This window comes from Lissotriton helveticus, chromosome 3_2 (genome assembly GCF_964261635.1).
Source record: "Lissotriton helveticus chromosome 3_2, aLisHel1.1, whole genome shotgun sequence".
NCBI classification, from domain to species: Eukaryota; Metazoa; Chordata; class Amphibia; order Caudata; family Salamandridae; genus Lissotriton; species Lissotriton helveticus.
Genome location: NC_136062.1, coordinates 42630091 through 42651394, shown reverse-complemented (window position 1 = coordinate 42651394; position 21304 = coordinate 42630091). Strand labels below are relative to the sequence as shown.

Here is a 21304-nt window from a genome sequence, read left to right as displayed (position 1 = left end):
AGGGAGTTTTAGGTGCTGTTTTTTTCCCTTCCGTTGCACATTTTTTAAGTGTTTGAGATTTATTAGCTAGTAAAGTTGTAGGTGCTACTCTTTTTCCCTGGCCAGTATACTGTGCTTTTATGTCCTTCTGCAGTTCATGGAGTTGGATTTCTATCCCATGAAGCCTCTCTTCTAGGGGAGTAAGTAAGGATTTAATTAATATCGTCAGGGTGCATATTAGAGGATCTTCCCTTTCTGCTGTTGTACCTGTGCTATTAGGTGTGGTACTATTTGAAAAAATATCAGCTAATGTATCGTCTAGGGTAGTATCCTCAAAAATGGTCATGGGCATGGTTTTAGAACCAGCCTCTTCTTTCCCTGACTCAACCCCAGGAATTTCCATCGCTGTCTCTTTGCTACTGTCATTACTAATCCCATCTATGTTCGCTGCTTTTGCCTTCTTGGCAGTGGGGTTATTCTTGTAGATGCGCTTATTTTTAGGGATTGCCCCCTCCCTTTTCCCTCTCATTTGACTATTGCTACTCTCAGCCTGGGTATCTAATTCTACTGTGGTCATAATATTTCCTGTAGGTACCAAGGCCTGAGGATCATGAGAGATCAAATCTTGAAGAGCAGGCTGGGTACAGGCAATATTATGGATCTCCACGTGTGTCTGGACGGAAGTGGATTTATTTAAGGTGTTTTCAGGGCTTCGTCCCGCGGCAATATGGCCCATGGACGACCTCTTAGCAAACGCTAAGTCTTGAGATAACCTTCTCTCCATAAGCACACTTCCTTAGTCTATCAATGAATTTGTGCGTACTATGAAGTCGTCCAATGTTCCCGTCAGCTTTGTCCCTCCTGCTGCAGCCTTACTTCTAGTTTCCAGTGTAATTTTTATGAACTGCAGATATCAGGGTTCACAAAGTATAAGAGGGCTATAATGTAAGGGGGCCAGGCTCCCAATATATGCAATTAGCTGGTGCAGACTAAAAGGATCCTCAATCGGATCCACAGGTCAGGGGTGACGAATATACTTTAAACAATACCAAGGACTCCAGGGTATAAAAGAACGTTAAGAAGAGGAGGGTTGCTTACAGTTCCGTAGTCCTAAAATATGTTAACATCCAGGGTCTCTGGCCCAGCCCAGTCTCCTCGGGCCTAAGAGGGCCTGCCCTTTTTCCGGGCTTCGTCCGGCGGCGCCCGCGCGCGTCCGGCGACGCGGAGGGAGCTCCGATCTTTTCTGCGCCTTCCGGGCGCGTCACCAGGCAGAATAGGCGGAGTCAGCCGCAAAGGGTTGTAGGGGCTGTAGTCCCCCCGCTCGGCGGCCGCGTGGTGCTCCTGTCGCGGCAGCGGGGGGGACCAACAGCCTGTGGTGTAGCAAGCGCTGGTAGCGCTGAGGGAAGTGTTCACTCCAGTTGCAGGGATTCTGCTGCCCCCGGTAAGTAGTTGCTCGAAATTGAAGTCGCATATTACACACCTGAGAGGTTCTGCTGGTACGGACTACGCGATTCGGCGGTATGCCACCGTTGGACAGAAAAAGAGGCTAGGTTCTTGCACGTAGCTTGGTATTGCCCACGGATTCTAGAGTTTTGGGGGAAGATCTTTCCCTTGAAACTAATTCGTTGCTCGCCTTATTGGGACATGACACAGGGGTTGACAAAAGTGTAAGGAGACTAGTTGCGATAGGCCTGCTGCTTGCTAAACGAAGATTTGCAATGCGTTGGGCTAAAGGCCAAGTTTATTGGACTATAGATATGCTCTATTGCAACACACAGTCGGACACATATAGTGCGTTACTGCCTTCACAGAACTGCCCCGAATATTTAGGAACATCCCTGACACATAGAATGGCAGCACCTGGGTTGATTGTTTAAGCATATATGGGAGGCGAGCTCGTGCAAGTTATCCATACCCATCATTGAGATCACTGGCTCTGAATGTATCCACTAATCAACTGTCGGAACCTGGTTGTGATGACGGATATAATTGTAGTATGAACTATACATAGTATATTATCGCCACTGAGTTGCACTGTACCCAGCAAAGAGAAAATACAACTGTATTTTTCATTAATTGAAGATTTCTGATAAAATCAATATATAAAAATATATATATTAATGAACTACCAACCTCTAATTACCCCCATGATGAGAGGATGAGGAATTGCAGACTTAATGTGCAAGGACTGTTCATATAGTGCTTTAAGTTTTTTGTTGTTTTTCTGTGCTGTGTACATCTGAATTTCCAAAGCGTAAATTTCTAAAAGCTGTGTGCCCTTTTTAAGGTCATCTTCTCCATCGTCAGTCTGGAAATGGGGAAAACAGAAAATGAAATTTGCAGATAAACATCTCTCGTATGAGTACTGTTTGCATTTTATAAATGAATGTTAACATATTAAACAGAAAGCCATCACCCTCTAGTTCTGTAGGATTGTTTAATTCTGATCTAGATGCTGAGTGTGTGCATGATGGAGCTGTACACTAGAGACCTTCCAACACTGGACTCCAACATCGCAATAAACTCCATCTAACAAACAACCGCTTGGAGAATAAAATTCCATTAAAAACATCAACTAAAACTAGACACAGGAAAAGTGTACTATTGAACAAGATCAAGATCACACTCAAATTGAGAGATGAGGAATATAAAATCCTTCTTTCTCTGTATAACAAAGTTTAGAGAGCGGCAAACAAACCTACACCACTCATATAGTGGATGCACACTGCTCATCAAAGAGCTATCAAGGATCCTTGCAAAGGGTTGTGACCCAGAGTGTTTTAACTCTGAGATACCCCAATCATAAGCTTTCTGTGATGCATTTTATCACAAGCATTAAAAACACAGATAGGCACCTCAAGAAGAACGTATAAAGCACTTCACATACAAGAGATAGGACCACTAGGAACTAAGACCCAATCCATCAAAAATCTCTTACTTCCTTCAACTCGTCACAGAAAAGGAATTCTGAAATGTTATCAAAACAAGCAAACCTTCAGGTCCCCAATAGATGCAACTCAACCAGTACAGTATTTTCTGCCAAACGGCAAAAGATCGGATCTAAGCATACGTATAAAAATAGATGGGGAGTACTTTAAAACTTGTCTATCACCCCCATAGAACAGACCATTGTACAATAAGGTTCCATACAGTCACAGAAATGACAGGTCTTCAGGAATGCTTATTATTACATATTACACTTTCACCCTACCATCTAGCGGTTGAGGAGTATTAGCTTCAGCTTTGCCATCTAGGTAATGTCTAAGTGGGCCCCAAATTTCTCGGAGCCTCGCTTGGTATACTTGCAAATTGATGTATGCTTCCGCATCTCAGCACAGGATCTTTAAACTAGTCTTACAGTTTAGGCGGCAGTCCTTTCATCCAACAGTCTGGGTTTCACCAAAAGGATCTGCACCACTGCCAGACTGGTTGATGTAAGGGAGTGGGTTAAAACTGTCCATCAATAACAGTCTGGGCGAGCAATTTACCTTTGAGTCAAGTATCTTTCCTATGGGTTGTGTAATTTCAGATCAGTAAACATTTAAGGGTGGACACTCCTCTGCTAAATGGAAGAATCTGGCTGGGCCTCCGGAACATCTCACACAATCTGAGAGTTTAGAGGGGGTCTCTTCTATGTAGAAAGTTTGGCGAGCAGTATAATCAATTTGGAAATTTTAAGTGTACGAGTCTGTGCTTTATGGATACGGTAGAGTTTGACTAAAATAGTATTTCTATACTCCAGCATAAGCATTATGCATTTGTTCTTGACATGCAGTGCTGTAGATTCACAAGCTGTGCCTAAGTCCGCCATCTAGTGTTGGGTTCCGATGATCACAAATTGGTTTTCTTCTAAGGAGATTCTCGAAACACAATGTCATACCACTCCTCCCGTTGGTCATAGTGTGCATGGGCACCAACTTCATTGTTAGATTGTTTTGATACACGCGGGTGAAAATGGAGTTCTAGTGAGAATTAGTGATGTGATGTCCATGCTAATAATGTGAATTAAAGTAAAATAAATGAGCGAACTGCAACCTACACAGGCATCTGGGGAGGAGAGAAGAAGCATGTGAATCTACAGCATTACATGCCAGGAAAAGATGCTTATAGGGTAAGTAACAATCAGCTCGAGGCTTGTGTGGCTATAGATACACATGCTGTGTATACACTGTAAAACAGTCCCCCTCCAAAAGCGGTGGCTAGCCTGTGGGGGTTGGAGTGGTTTGAAATTGAGTACGAAGCACTGCTTGTCCAACAATGGATTGTTGGTGCGCAGAAATATTCACAGTGATGTTTTGTGAAAGTATGTGGTGTAGACCATGTTGCTGCTTTATGAATATCAGCAATGAGAATGTTCCGGAAAAATGCAACAGAGGCTCCAATTTTACGAGTTGAATGAGCCGTAGGGGGTACAGATAAGAGTATCCTTGCTTTAGCATAAAAGGTATGAATACATTTGACTATCCACCTGGAAATACATTTTTTTGATATTGGATTTCCAATGAGAAGAGGTGACAAAGCAATGAATAACTGCTTAGTTTTCCTGAATGCTTTCGTTCTGTCTGTGTAATAAAGTAAAGCTGTACAGCTCTTAATGTCTAGAGTATGAAGAGCTCTTTCCGCAATAGAGTTCTGTTGGGGGGGGGGGGGGGGGGTGGGTGGGGACGGGAGGCAATTCTTTTGACTGATTAATATGAAAAGAAGATATTACTTTGGGAAGAAATTTGGGGTTTGTTCTGAACACTACTGTATCATTGTGTAGTTGAAAGAAGTGCTTTTCTAAGGTTAGGGCCTGGAGCTCACTGATACGTCTGAGTGAAGTGATAGCTGTTAAAAAGGCTACTTTCCAAGATAAGTATTAGGGTTGGCAGAAATGTAGTGGCACAAATGGAGGCCCAATGAGCCTTGTTAGTACAATGCTAAGATTCCATACTGATGCTGGTGGAAGTGTAGGGAGAATGACTCTTGGGTCCTTCCATGAAGACTTTAACAACTGGAATTTTTAATAAAGACATATGCGGTCTGTTTTGTAGATAAAGTGCTGTGGCAGCAAGGTGCAGGCGAACAGAAGTGTAGGCTAAACCTAAGGTTTAAAGATGTATCCGATAACAAATAATGGTTTGTACCTGAACATCTAAAGAGTTTATATTTTGACGTGGAGAATATAAAACACATCTTTCCCATTTGGAAGAATTGGATTTTCTAGTTGCAGGCTTAAAAGCTCGTTTAAGAATTTCCATACATTGTTGTGGTAGGGAAAAACTTTATGACTTCAGGAGCCATATCGCAAGGTTCATTTCCTTGGGATTAAGATGTCTGATTTCGCCATAATTCTGTGTAAGAAGGTCCGGGTTGTGAGGCAGTTTCTCGTGGGGAACTTGTGAGAGTTCCAGTAGTGTTGTGAACCATGGCTAACGTGCCCAAGTTGGAGGGAGGTCTGCCTGAGTTTTCTCACCACAAATGGAAGTAGAGGGAGAGGCAGAAAAGCGTAAGCAAATATCCTTGACCGTTACATCCATAGATCATTGCCTTTGGATAGTGGGTGTGAGTACCTGGATGCAAAGTTTGGGCATTTTGAGGTTTTCTGGGGTTGCGAACAAGTCTATTTATGCAAATCCCCAGTTGTGAAAGTATGGTAGGAGGACTCTGGGGTGGAGTTCTCATTCATAGACATGTTGCTGCGTCCTGCTGAGGAGGTATGCAACTTGTTTGCCTGTTCCCGATACAGGTTCCGCTAGGAGATCAATGTTGTGACAAATTCCTATGCGCCCAATGGTCTGAGATAGTCGCGATAAATGTAAAGAGTGCCCCCTCCCCTGTTTTTAGGTCGAGCTGGTAACAGCTGGAGACCTAATGTTGCCTGTCAGGAGGGAAGGAGGACAAGAGGGTGTTACGAGCTTTTTCCCTGGATTTGTGTGCGCGAACGCGCACGTTCAGTCCTGCGCCGCGCCGTGCACTTCCCTCCCATACTCCCAGCAAGTCAGCTGCACACAGACACACACACACACGCGCGCGCACACGCACTTACACAGACACGCAGGCACCCAGACAGGCAACACCCCCCCACCCCCACAGTCACACACACACACACGCATACACAGAGACTCCGAGACACATACACAGCCCGCCGCGCGCGCGCGCACACACATGTCCCCCGACCTCGCAGCCCAACCTAACAAGGCGAAGCCCCACTCACCGGCTTCCTTGGTGCAGCGGCTCTCACCAGCAGCAGGACTCTTCCTCCCTTCTTCGGCACCGGGGCGCAGGGTAGGCTCCTGCCTGCTCCGGTGCTCTAAACAATCGCGGCTCTTCCGTGGGAGGCGGGGTAGGCTCCCGCCCTCCTACTTCCTGTTTCCGGTTGTCCCGGCCGGCCTGCCTGACTTCCTGGTCGCAGGCCGGCGGCGCGAGCTTTCGACGGACTGCAGCTCTCGCGTTAATTTTGTAACCAGAGGCCCCAGAGAAGGCGGATGCATGGAGTTCCATGATGAGACTATTGTAAGAAGTATGTCATTTGAATAAAGTATTATCTTGAGGTTGCGGGCTAGAATGTCAATGCCTTGTATTTTGTCTGAGCAGCGTATTGCAATCTCGAGTGGTTCCAGGGCCAATATAAAGAGTAGTGTTGACAGTGGGCATCCTTGTCTCGTCCTGCTATAGGTATCACGTTTGCGAAAGTTATAACTATTAGCATTGTAAATGACAAAGCTATTAATTTAGCTATTTAAAAAAAAAACATAAATAAAAACTTAGCCATTTACAATACCAATAGCTCAAACTTTCCTAATGCGAGACCTATTGCATTGCAAATGCTTGTTATATATATAGCAAATGGTTGTCATATTGTCAATCTAGATTAGGACAAACGTTTTTGAGGTAAGGTAGAAATGCTTTCAATGATAGTTGAACTGCTTGAAGCTCTAGGTGATTTATATGGAGACCCTTTTATTTGGAGTCCCATAGGCCCTGAAGAACAAGTTACTTACCTTTGGTAACGTTGGATCTGTAAGAGACATACATTAGTGATAGATTCCTTACCTAGGAATTACCCCCAGGCTTCAGACTGGATCCGGAGAATTTTTCTCCTAGCAGTACCCCTGCGCGTTGGTAGGTGGCGTCAGTCGACTCACAGTCAGTCGTTAGCATCGTGGATGCCGGGATGACGTCGCTGTGTCTACTTAGACGCCGCCCCTGCGCGCTGACGTCAGTTCTGACACGACTTTCCACGCCAGAAGCGCAGAGTCATGACAGACACTGATCACTGGTGCAGATAACTAGGGCCATGAAAGGGAGTTCCTAACTCTAAAAGTCAGTTAGCAGAACGGGGAGGACTGGTGAGGCAGTAAGGAATCTATAACTAACGTATATCTCTTACAGATACATCATTAGTGAAGGAAAGTAACTTGTTCATCTGTCTGAAAGAGACCATTAGATATAACTTCCTTAACTTAGAATAGATACCCCAGCAATGCCAATCCCGGAGGTGGGTCTGCGAACTAAGTTCACACCTGAAAGTCCTGGAGAACAGAACGGCCGAAGTAGCCATCTATCCATAGTTGACTATTCAGGCAATAATGTTTAGTGAATGTGTACAAAGATGCCCACGTGGCTGCCTGACAGATGTCAAAGACGGGAATTCCACGCCCCAAAGCAGTAGTAGCTGCCATTGCCCTGGTGGAGTGGGTACGCAGACCTGCTGGGGCTTCCTTCTTTGCCCAAGAGTAGCAGATTTAATGCAAAGGCCAACCCATCGAGAGATGGTGTGTTTTTGTGCAGCCCGACCTTTCTTAACGACCTCTGACCCTGCTCGCAGGCAGGTCGCTCTCCATGCCACCACACGGCCGCCAGCTGCCTCGTGCCCTGCTCCGTGCCGCCCGCCTGGTTTCCCGCTCCTTCCCGCCGCTGCATCCCTGCAGCCCCATCCACCTGCTCCCCATTGGACACAGCGCTCCCGCCTCCCAGCTGCTCCTCCCTCCCTCTCCCACCCTCTTAAGGGGGCCGCGCAGTGGCGTAGGAGCGACCTCCGACCTTGCTTGCAGGCAGGTCGCTCCCAAGCCACCACATGGCCGCCAGCTGCCTCGTGCCCTGCTTCCTGCCACCCGCCTGTTTCCCGCCGCTGCGTGCCCGCCCCCCTGCTCCCCATTGGACACCCCGCTTCCACCTCCCAGCTGCTCCTCCCTCCCTCCCTCACCCCCTCCTATGTTGGCCACGCAGAGGCCGCGCCGCTGGCGCGCCGAAGGCAAGCCCGTCTGCACCCGTCTGCGCCTGACCACGCCTGGATTGCGCCCAGCGCCAGAACACCTGGACCCCGCGAACGCCACAACACCAGACTCCGCTAAGACGCCAGCACCCTCTACGCACTCAACGCCGGCCGAAACCACACCTGCTTCCAAGCCGCCCCACAACTGACTCACGGACCTTTCTCCTGCCACACCTGCAGCAACACTTGCGACAGAACCACCAAACCTCCAAGGACTGGACCCAACCACCTCCGCTGCATACTCCTCAACACCTGCTCCGCACGCAAACACGCCGTCAACCTCTGGGATCTGCTCGACACCTCCGCCCCAGACGTCGCCTTCCTGACCGAGACCTGGTGGAATGACTCTTCGGCGCCAGACATCGCCATAGCCATCCCGGACGGCTACAAGATCACCCAAAGGGATCGCGCCAACTAAATCGTCGGAGGAATAGCCATCGTCCAAAAGTCCACCCTCAAGGTCGCCACCCACGCAGACGACACCCTCAACACCGCGAACACCTGCACTTCTGGATCCACACCGATCCCAACACCACCCTCAGAGGAACACTCATCTACAGACCACCCGGACCCGGAGCTTAATTCAGCGACTCCATCGCCGACCTCGCCAGCACCCACGCACTCGCCTCCACGGACTACATCCTCCTCGGGGACCTGAATTTCCACCTCGAGAACAACAACGCGCCAACTCCGCCACCCTGATCGACAACCTCGGCCTCAGACAACCAGTCATCGCACCCACCCACGCCGCTGGCCACACGCTGGATCCCATCATCTCCACAGGCACCCACGTCGCCTTCGACCACACCACAGAACTCCACTGGACCGACCACCACTGTATCCATTTCACCTTCAACAAACCAGCTACCTCGCCGCTGCTGGAGCAAAGTCACGGAAGACCATCTGATCACCACCCTGGCCCAAACCCCACCCACCGACCCCACCAACCCAGACACCGCAGCCTGCAACCTCAGTGGATCGACGACTGCGCCAACACCCTCGCCCCACTCAAGAAACCCTTCAACAACCACGCCAACAAGAGAGACTCCTGGTTCACCGACGAGCTGCAGACCTCCAAACGCGCACCCCGGAAACTGCCACAAGGACGCCACCCACAGACATCACCACCTCATCAGATTAGCCAAGAGATCCTCCTTCAAAGACCGCCTGGATAACAACGCACACAACAGCAAAGAGCTCTTCAGCATCGTAAAGGAACTCTCCAACCCCAGCGCCAACGACATACCGCCCTCACAAGAACTGTGCAACTCACTAGCCATCTTCTTCCAACGCAAGATCGCTGACATCCATGACAGTTTCAACACTATGACCGCCCGACTACACTAGACCCCACCTCCCCTGTGAACACCACCACCGCCAACCGCCTGACCTCCTAGTCCAACGTCAACGACGACGAGACACGCAAGGTCATGAACTCCATCCATTCAGGATCTCCGTCAGACCCGTGCCCACACCACGTATTCAACAAAGCAGACGCTGCCATTGCACCCCAACTACGGAAGGTAATCAACATCTCCTTCGAAACAGCGACATTCCTGGAAAGCTGGAAACACGCCGAAATCAACGCCCTCCTCAAGAAGCCCAAGGCGGACCCCAAGAACCTGAAGAACTTCCGGCCCATCTCCCTGCTCCCGTTCCCGGCAAAGGTCATCGAGAAAATCGTCAACATACAACTGGCCCGCCACCTGGAAGACAACAATATCTTGGACCCGTCCCAGTCTGGGTTCAGACGAAACCACAGCACCGAGAGAGCCCTCATTGCCGCCACTGACGACATCAGACGCCAACTAGACAATGGCGAAACATCAGCCCTCATCCTCCTGGACCTGTCGGCCGCCTTCTACATGGTCTGCCATCACACTCTAAAGACACGCCTCCTAGAAGCTGGAATCCAAGAGAAGGCCCTTGACTGGACCACGTCCTTCCTCTCCGGCAGAGCCCAGGGCGTCCGCCTCTCGCCCTTCCGATCGAGGCCACCGACATCATCTGCGGCCTCCCCAGGGCTCATCCCTCAGCCCGACGCTGTTCAACGTCTACGTGGCCCCCCTCGCACAAGTGGCCCTCCAACACGACCTCAACATCATCTCCTATGCAGTCGACACCCAGCTCATCCTCTCCCTCACCCTCACCAAGGACCAGCACACCGCCAAAACCAACCTCCATGAGGGAACGAAGGCCGTCGCCGGCTGGATGAGGAACAGCCGTCTTAAGTTCAACTCGGACAAGACGGAGGTACTCATCCTCGGACGCACCCCCTCAGCCTGGGACGACTCCTGGTGGCCAACCACACTGGGAACAGCACCGACACCCACCGACCATGTACACAACCTAGGATTCTTCCTCGGCTCCTCCCTCTCTATGTCTAAACAGGTCAACGCCGTCTCCTCCTCCTGCTACAACACCCTCTGCATGCTCCGCAGGATCTACAAGTGGATCCCGACCGAAACAAGAAGAACGGTGACACAGGCCCTCGTCAGCAGCAGACTGCACTACGGCAACGCACTCTATGCAGGAATCCCAGCCAAACACCTACGAGGACTAAAACGCATCCAAATCGCCTCCGCCCGACTGATCGTCAACGTCCCCCGCCGCAGCCACATCACCCCCCACCTGAGAGACCTACACTGGCTTCCCGTCGACAAGAGGATCACCTTCCAGCTCCTCACCCACACACGCAAAGCACTCCACAACGCCAGACCAGCCTACCTGAAGAGCAGACTCAGCTTCTACACCCCCACCTGTCAGCTCTGCTCCGCCAGCCTCGCCCTCGTCCCCCCACATCCAACGAACAACCTCCGGCGGCAGATCCTTCTCCCACCTCGCCGCCAAGACCTGGAACACCCTCTCTACCCACCTACGGCAGACCCAGGACCTACTCGCATTCAGAAGACTCCTCAAGACCTGGCTCTTCGAGAAGTAGCGGCACCCCCTCTACTCAGCGCCTTGAGACCCTCACGGGTAAGTAGCGCGCTTTAAAAGTACTCTGATTGATTAACCCCCACATATCCAACAAAGAGTTGATCGTCCACCCAGAAGGGAAGCACGGAGCCTTCCCAGAAGCAGGCTCCAAAGACGGAGCCGGAGAGCGATGATGTTCCGGGTCCTGTGTCGCGTCGGCAGACGGACAGGGCGAAGAGCAGCTTCTTCGCCTTCTTCTTGTGCTTCGACTTACACGAGGAGTGCGAAGACTTGGAGGAAGAAGCGTGATGGTGGCTCAGCGATCGGTCCGAGACCTTCCTCTTGACCCGGACCTCAAGCAGACTGCTGGCTTCCAAAAGCTTTCAGGACCGCTTCGGCAAAGACTTCAGATCGTGGTCGCGCTCCAGGCACTAACGGCACACTAGGTGCGGATCCATGATGGACATCAGCTTGCGACAGGAGTCATAAGGCTTGAAGCCGGTCAGACGATGGGACATCCCTCGTACTACTAGGAGTCAAAGACTCGAAAAAGTTGTCAACATAAGTCGAAAAAGGTCTATCAAAAAGTGACTAAGAGGCAAGCTCTCTCCAGATGTGCGCTAGGGTGGCGCAGAAAAAGAAAGAACGGATAACAGCCGCAGGGGCGGCGTCTAAGACACCGCAACGTCATCCCGGTGACCATAACGCTGATGACGGACACGACCGACGCCACCTACCGGCACACAGGGGTACTGCTAAGAGAAACATTCTCCGGATCCAGTCTGACGGTAATTCTAAGGCAAGCAAACTAAAACTAATGGTCTCTTTCAGATATTTTTTACTTTTCTGCCCCCCGGGGCTCAGATTGGCAGATTTTTATTTTAATTTTGTGTGCCCCACTAGGCCACTAGGGTTTTCTTTTTTTTATGTTTGGGAGCAACCCTTGGGCAAGGGTCACTCCCCTTTATTGGGGTAAATGCTTTTGGCCATTTCTGCAACCCCTCTGTGGGGCAGATAGGCCTTATGTTTTTAGGCCCACCTGCCCCAATGGGGTGGGGAGGGGGGCAGAAGCCACTAAACACCAGGGATTTCTTATTAATCAATTTCGGCAATGTCGGGGTGTGCCACCTTGTGCAAGAGTCGATCCCTAGTACTAGGGTGATTATTTTGGCCTTATTATGTTTTTAGGGCCATCTGCCCACAAGGGGGGCAGAAGCCACTAGACACCAGGATTTTCTTTTCTAGATCAATTTTGGCGATGTCTGGGAGCGGCCCCTTGGGGGAAGGGTTGCGCCCCTTAATTGGGGGGAAGGGAGCAGAAGCCACTAGACCCCAGGGATGGCTGAATGGCAAGGGTACCCAGAATCCCCTATAAACCTCAAATGTACCAGAAAAATCACATTTTCCTCACATTTCTGTGTGGGATCACCGTGCCAACACAAATGTCCTACCACACAGCGGTCCCCTTGGTCTTCCTATAAAAATGAGACCTCAATTGTGTGGGTGTCCAAAGCAGAAACGCCTAAAAATGTATTTTAAAAATAATATAGTGCTTAGAGTTTGATGTGCTGTCCCCTCAATCCCTATATTTTTACCCCTTCCACGTCACAGGATCCTGGCCCACCCACACAAGTAAGGTATCATTTTACTCAGGAGACTGAGAGGAATGCTGAATGGTAGGACATCTGTGTTTGCATGGTGATCCCACACAGAAATGTGAGAAAATGTGATTTTTTTCAGCTAAATTTGAGGTTTGCAGGGGATTCTGGATAGTTAAACATTGGGGGATCCACGCAACCCACACATCCCTGGACTCCCCGGGTGTCTAGTTTTCTTAAATGTGTGGGTTTGGTAGGTTTCCATTTATGGCTGCAGAGTCTGGGGCCAAAAACCCAGGTGACCCCCCCCCCCCTTGCAAAACCAGGTTGTTTTGTGATAGGTGATTTTGTTGTATCTACAATACTTTTTGGGCCCTTCCCTGCTGAGGGGACACTTGGTCCACCCACACAAGTGAGGTACCATTTTTAATCGGGAGACTTTGAGGAATGCGGGGTGGGTGGAAGTTTGTGGATCCACGCAGATTCCAGAACTTTATATCAAAGAAGTGTGAGGAAAATGTGTTTTTTCTTGACAAAGTTAAGGTTTGAAAGGGACTCTGATTAACAGAACCTGGTGAGAGCCACACAAGTCACCCCATCCTGGATTCCCCTGGCTAGCTAGTTTTAAAAAATATATAGGTTTGCTAGATTTCCCTAGGTGCCGGCTGCACTAGGGTTCAAATTCCACAGCTAGGCACTTTGCAAAAAAAGGGTCACTTTTCACTGTAAAAATGTGGTGTGTCCACGTTGCACTTTGGGCAATTTCCTGTCGCAGGCACTAAGCCTTCCCACACAAGTGAGGTATAGTTTTTATCTGAAGACTTTGGGGAATACTGGGTGGGTGGAAGTTTGTCGATCCATCCAGATTCCAGAACTTTCCATCACAGAAATGTGACGAAAATGTGTTTTTTCTTGACAGAGTTTGAGGTTTGCAAGGGATTCTGAGTAACAGAGCCACACAAGTCACCCAATCCTGGAGTCCACTGGGTGTCTAGTTTTAAAAAAAAATGTGTAGGTTAGCTAGGTTTCCCTAGGTGCCGGCTGAGCTAGGGTTCAAAAACCACAGCTAGGCAAACTGCAAAAAAAGGTCTATTTTAACTGGAAAAATGTGATGTGTCCACATTGCACTTTGGGCCTCTTCCGGTCGCGGGCACTAGGTCTTCCCACACAAGTGAGATAGCATTTTGATCGGGAGACTTGGGAAAACACAGAATAGTAGAACAAGTGTTATTACCATTTGACTTTCTTTGCATTTCTACCTTCCAAAAATGCCTTGTAAAAAAGTAATTTTGAAAAATGACCTCTAATTCACATGCGTGTATGGGTACCCACAATGCAAGTAACCACTGCTTCTAAACTCTATATTTTGTTCTCATTTCAGAAATATATAGGTTTCCTTGGTACCTATTTTTCACTCTTTATATTTTACCAAATAAATTGGTATATACCCGGTACACAAAGAAAAACCAATGCAAGACGCAGCTCAGTTATTGGTTCCTAGGTTCCTCGGGTTCTTGGTGAACCTACAAGTCCTATATATCCCAACAACCAGAAGGCTGCAGTGGATTTAACTGTATATTGCTTTCAAAAATCATCGCTCCTACTTAGAAGAAGTTAAACAGACCCCCCAGGATATAGCGGCATAAATTAGTAAATTTAGCGGCACAAAAACATGAATTTAGCGGCACAAAAAGTGAAATTTTGCGGCATTCTAGCGGCAAATAATGCTTGTTTCTTTTTAAAAGTAAAAACAAAATTTCCAGTGTGCCCCCATTTTTTCTTTTAAAAAGAAAAAATGTTTCCCCCTCACTCGCTCTCCCTCCCTTCGTTCTGTCTCTAGCTCACTCTCTTCCTCACCTGCTGAAAACTGAGTTCAATAAACTGCGCCTGCCCTCTTTTTTAACTTCATTGGTTCCCCTGTGAAATGGGTCCAAAAAGACAAAAGAAAACACATTGCTTTAAAATGTTGTCTTTTTTGGACAATTTCCCCTATAAAGTGCAGCCTCGGTACAGTTAAAAAAAATATACAGGGTGATATCTTGCTAAATCAACAGGTAACCCTGTAAGCCCCTTCTAACTCTTGCTCCTCTGAAGCTTTATTCGTACCAGTAGTATACAGTTTTTATCTTTTTTGGGCGGGGGGCCGTGGGCTGGTACAGGGGTGGGCCATGCTTCTCTCCATAGCTCAAAGAGGCCGAGCGGCAGGTTCAGCATCGGCAGACACCAGCAAGTTACAGGCTCCATGAGCAGACAACCACCCCGGGTTCCTGGAGCCAAGACCTCGATAAGGACGTGAGTATGTGCCCTTTAAGTTGTTGTACAACGTTTTAGGCACATATACTGACGCGAACCTTTTGCTGTTTTATCTCAAGTTCGTATTTCTACCCTGAGACTCCGACCATAGCCTAGATTTCGCGGCCACTTTTGTAAAAAGCACGGCCTTTTTACAAAAGTGCCGATTTCGCTATTTTTTTGCGAAATCGCGAAATCCTGGAGGGTCTTGTTAAAGGTGAAAACGTTGGTACAAACGGCTGGTTTTTTTTTTAACTCAATTTCACTATTATTTATTTTCAACTGTTAGTTTCTATAAAAAGCCTGAAATGGTCTACACAAATTACCCCTAACTGAATTGAGAATTTGGTCTACTTTTCAGAAATATATAGCTTTCTGGGATCCATTATTGCTTTCACACCTATTTCTACCACTAACTGAAAGGAGGTTGAAAACACACAAAATAGCAAAAATAGGCTATGTCCCAGTTAAATTGAAAAAACTGTGTAGAAGATTTTGGTTTTCCAACAAGTCTGCCTGTCCCTGAAAGCTGAGAAGATGGTGATTTCAGCACCACAAACCCTTTGTTGATGCCATATGCAAAGAAAAAAACAGACTCTTCTGCAGCACTTTTTTCCCATTTAAAAAAATCCCCCAAAAAACATTTAGCTGTATTCTGGCTACTTTCTGGGTCCCCCTCTAGGTGAATCCATCCTCAAGCCCTGGGGACATTTAGAATCCTCAAGGTGTTGGAAAAAGGGGCCCAAATCAGACATGTGCACCTTATGTGGACAAAACGTTACAGGGGGCTAATTGCCAAAAAAAGGTTCAGCACAGGGGTGGAAAAGGCTTAGCAGCGGAGAGGTTAATGTAGCAGCAGAGGGGTTAATATTTCAGGGTTAATGTTTTTTGTGTATGTTGGTTGCAAACCTGAAAGCTTTTTGCTTTTATTTATTTATTTATAAAGTTTTATATCAGCCAATCATCTAGCTATGGGAATACATTAATGTTTTATTAGTGCAGATGTGTTGCTACCACTGCTAAGCATTTTGTGAATACCTGTGGGGCGGTTGTAACTCATAAGGGAAGAACTTTGAATTGATCGTGTTTTCTCTGGAAAACAAACTGGCGGTATTTGCAGTGTGAGGGACGATGGTTGTACGCAAGTAGGAGTCTTTTAGATCTAATTCTTCCATAAATCTCCTATTTGCAACAATATTATCACTTCTCAAAGAGTGACCATATGGAAATGTTCCGATAAGATGTGCCGATTTAGAATTATAGAGTTTTGCTATCTTCAGACCCCAATGCTTGTAGTGAGTATTGTCAGTGGGAGGCTACCAGGCCCCCTCTCTCCTCCTATAGCTGCCGCCACCTCAGACAACAACCATAGCCCGCAAGGCCGCATTTGCTGCTCTGTTTCTGCCCACTCGTCAATGCGCCCGGCTCGCTCGTGGAGGAGGGCGAGCTCAGGAGGGGTGGAGTCGCTTTGCTGGCCTTATAGATTTTGTGGCTGCAGAACCATGTGGAGATCCTATTTTGTGCCTATGCTATGCTTATGCCTACCCTGACATGGTTTGTCCATCACAGCTAGTGGCAGTCTTGTGACACTGGCTCCGGCATTGAATTAGATTTTTTAGTCTAGTCCTGGTCTTGGTTTGGATCAGCCTCCCAAAATATGGGGTGGTGGGGGTTACTAAAAACATGTTAAATCCATTGGTGTCCATACAGGGAGAACCTCATGGGCAAGTGCAAATGCACTGGGGTGGGTGGGGGGGAAGTAACATTTCAACCTCCTGAAACAACAGCGATAGATATGATGCTCCAGAGGGCGATTGGGGTCGAAGTCACCGAAATCGAGATGACTGGGGGGAGACTCTCTATAGTCCCCCGAGAATCAGCACGTTCACCACCTAGTCTGAGTGTGGCTACCCCAATTAGCAACACCCCTTTGAAGTACTGTTGTGGTAGAGGTAGTCCCTAATATGCTGAGTGAGGCCCCTGACCAGACCCATGATAACTCGACTTTGAGGCCATCTCTAAGGTTACCGCAGGATGAGCATCAAGTGGGGGTGCACCAGCAAGCTACCAAAAGAGTAAAAAGGGTTATCTGCCGAAAATAAGTGAAGAACTTTACCACCAAATACTAAGATGATTGTGAAATCAAAGTACGCCAACCATTGTTTGAAGGAAAGATTATGAGGCACCCTGGATATGAAAACAGTTGAATATTACTTTTAAATCACTACAGTCAAATTAATTGATCAATATTTAGGACGGATTGAGAATGTAAATCACCCGCTCCTTTTAACATCCTTCAGATTTAATTTAATTCACTTTAAAGTGTCATTGTGAGAATGCCACCAATCAAAGCACATGTCACTTTACTTTATTTTGTCCACTTTATGCAGGCCCAAGATTTAACTCTTGGATTCCTTTGTTGCGCCAGGTAGAGATTAGGCAATACAGGCCCCTCCAACACCGATGATGCTGCCCACAGCTTAAGACTCTGGACAGACGACTGCACAAACACCCACCCCCCGCTGAAGAAACCCTCCTACAGTGACACCAGCATGAGGGCCAGCTGGTTCACCCCTGAACTCCTAGTCTCCAAGCGAGCCTGCCGGAAACTAGAGAATACATGGCACAGTGAGCAGACTCCGGACAGACACACAGCCCTCAAGGACGCCATCCGCAACCACCATCACCTCATCAGGACTGCTAAGAGGACCTCCTTCAAAGACCGCCTCGACAACAACGCACACAATAGCAAGGAGCTCTTCAACATCATGAAGGAACTTTCCAACTCCAGCTCCAACAACAACGACATCCTGCCGTCGCTAGCCCTGTGCAACTCCCTCGCCACGTATTTCCACCGCAAGATAGCAGACTTCCACAATAGCTTCAACACCCAGACTGACCCAAGAGACATCAACACAACTGACTATCCGCACACCATCAACCACGACCCCCTGCTATCCTGGGCCAACGTGAGCATCGATGACACCATCAAGACCATGAGCACAATCCACTCCGGCTCCCCGTCAGACCCATTCCCGCACCAAATCTTCAACAAAGCCAGCAGCTCCATCGCAGACACAATCCACTCTGGCTCCCCGTCAGACCCATTCCCGCACCAAATCTTCAACAAAGCCAGCAGCTCCATCGCAGACACAATCCACTCTGGCTCCCCGTCAAACCCATTCCCGCACCACATCTTCAACAAAGCCAGCAGCTCCATCGCACCCCATCTGCGCAACATCATCAATCTCTCCCTCGAGACCGCGGCCTTCCCAGAGAGCTGGAAACACGCCGAGATCAACTCCCTACTCAAAAAACCCAAGGCGGACCCAAGAGACTTCAAGAACTTCCGGCCCATCTCTCTGCTTCCGTTCCCGGCCAAGGTCATCGAGGAGATCGTCAACAGACCGCTAACCTGATACCTCGAAGGAAACAGAATCCTGGACCCTTCCCAGTCAGGATTCCGCAGCAACAACAGCACCGAGACTGCCCTCATCGCCGCCACAGACGACATCAGGACCCTTCTGGACAACGGTGTGACCGCCGCCCTCATCCTCCAAGACCTCTCCACTGCCTTCGACACTGTCTGCCACCGCACACTATGCGCACGATTCCACGCCGTAGGGATCCTAGACAAGGTTCTGGAATGGACCACCTCCTTCCTCTCCGGCAGAACCCAGAGCGCCCGCCTTCCCCATTCCGATCCGAAGCCTCCGAGATCATTTGTGGTGTACCCCAGGGATCTTCCCTCAGCCCGACATTGTTCAACATCTACATGGCCCTGCTCGCACACGTCGCCCGACAGCACGACCTCAACATAATCTCCTACGCCGACGACACTCAACTGATCCTCTCCCTCACCAAGGACCCCATCACCGCCAAATCCAACCTCCACAAAGGAATGAAGGCCGTCGCCGAATGGATGAAGAACAGCCGTCTGAAACTGAACTCTGACAAGATGGAGGTCCTCCTCCTCAGCTCCAACCCTTCAGCCTGGGACGACTCTTGGTGGCCAACGGCACTGGGGGCAGCCCCTACACCCACCGACCACGCACGCAACCTGAGAATCATCCTCAACTCAACGCTCTCCATGACCAAGCAAGTCAACGCCGTCTCCTCCTCCTGCTTTAACACCCTCCGCATGCTCCGCAAGATCTACAGGTGGATCCCGACAGATACAAGCAAAACAGTCACCCAGGCCCTCGTCAGCAGCAGACTCTACTACGGAAACGCCATCTACGTGGGAGCCCCGATCAAGCTCATCAAACGACTGCAACGCATCCAAAATGCATCTGCACGACTGATCTTTGGCGTACCACGCCACAGCCACATCACCCTCTACCTGAGAAACCTGCACTGGCTCCCCATCAACCAGAAGATATCCTTCAAGCTCCTCATCAATGCACACAAGGCACTCCACGAGACAGGCCCAGCCTACCTCAACAGACTACTTTCCTTCTACATTCCCAACCTCCAGCTCCGCTCCGCCGACCTCGCATTCGCCACCGTCCTCGCATTCGAAGAACAACCACCGGAGGGAGATCCTTTTCCCACCCGGCCGCCAAAACCTGGAACACCCTCCCACATGAGCCTATAACAGACCCAAGACCTGCTGACCTTCAGGAGGCTACTTAAGACCTGGCTTGGCTGTTTGACCAGTAGCAATTAGCAGATTGGGTTGCCACCCGTTTCCCAGATGCATCAATAAGTTTTGAATATTTATCTGTGGGAAAGTGAGTGAGTGCGAGAGAGTGTGAGTTTGAGTGTGAGTGCCTTCAGATGGCGCTGCGTTTTTTTTGTCAACCCTTTGTGTAATTCTGCATGCCTTGACAGGGTTTTACAAAAATATATTCAGTATGACGTTGCGCTCCTTTGAGTATAGGTAAATATTGAGACCCTTGTGCAGTGGTAGGGGTCTCAAAGAGAAAGTCATCCTCCATAGGGTCTTTATATAGTGGAACCTGGTGATATGCTGCAGCTCTGGCTATTAAGTCTTCATAAGCTGAAGCATCATCTGGTGGGGATGGCCGTGTAAGGTAAATGTCTTGATCACTGTCTCCTTGTGGCTCTATATTATAGGTGTCCCATGGATCCCTAGGCTGTGTATCCCCTCCTGTATTTTAATCTCATCTAATATGGGTAAATTTGGAGAGAAGTTACTCTCTTCAGGTTGAGTTGGTGAAGTGGGTGGTGTACTATGTGTAGGGGGTGGTGCTGATGGAATTGGAGAGGTAGGTAGAGGAATGTGTAAAGGGCTAGTGGCAATGTCCCTTTTCTTCTGTTTAGGAACTGGAATTGGAGCTTCAAAAGCGTCTTCAAAAGATAATTGTTTCTTTGAAGTTTGAGGAATTGGCATTTGAAGAACAATCTTTTTAGTGCCTGGATGAAATTGTAAAATGTTCTGCCTCGGATCGAGCCTTCCCTGCATAGTTTAAAGAATGAGCTCAGGTGGTGTTTTCAGTCCGAAAGTGTATCATTTCGGTGCCAGTAGGTGTTTTGATCTTGGCACCGGTGTACTTAGAACCAAAGTATCATGGGTTTTGGAACCGATGCTACAGTCTGATATATCGTTCCCAAATTTGGAAGAGGTAGAGTCCCCTGCCGTAGATCGATGTTTCGGTTCAGAGTCCAAGGGTGGCGCATCCGAGTCTGTATTTCGGTGCACCCCATGGGTTTTTCGTAGTAGCGGCCCGTAAGCAGTTTTATCAGTGGAAGCTGATTTTTTGGGCTTTGTATCGGGGCAGCTGTACTCACGGACCACAGTCTTTGTGAATATTTCTGGATAACTGGGTGTTGGTCGTCCTCAAATTCGGAATCGGTCTGATGGTTGGAGACCAATTCTTCCTGGGCTGCCAGGATTCCTCTTCTTCCTCATTGTGTCGAAGAAATATATCAGGTGCATTGTCTGCTTGCTTGGGCTACATTTCTAATCGTCGTGTGTGTTGATCCAGTACACTTTTCTTAGATCGAAACGATCTGCACACCTCACAGGTGTCTTCTCTGTGTTCGGGCGCCATAAATTACAGACTGACTTGAGGTCAGTGTGAGGGTATTTGAAATGCAATTGAGACAGAATGGGAACAGATTACGTTCCACAAACAGCTCATTTTTTTAATACAGCTGTTAAAGTAGAAAAGACCCAGTCAGGTGTGGCCCCAAAGGCAGTGGATGCAAGACGAAGAATCCAACGAGCAAAATAGTTGTTTTGCTTGGAACACAAGGAGAACTACGCGATCAAAACAATACCGTGAAAGGGATC

At 48.5% G+C, this 21304-nt stretch overlaps 1 protein-coding gene across 2 annotated transcripts in view; it reads right to left on the bottom strand.

Annotated features, from left to right (window-relative positions):
• COPS2 (COP9 signalosome subunit 2) overlaps positions 1–21304 on the bottom strand; it is a 441002-nt gene that overhangs the window by 187916 nt on the left and 231782 nt on the right. For both annotated transcript variants that reach the window (XM_078684793.1, XM_078684794.1), the window contains exon 7: positions 2113–2287. In XM_078684793.1, the coding sequence (XP_078540919.1) occupies positions 2113–2287 (175 nt within the window). The remainder of the gene's footprint in view (positions 1–2112; positions 2288–21304) is intronic.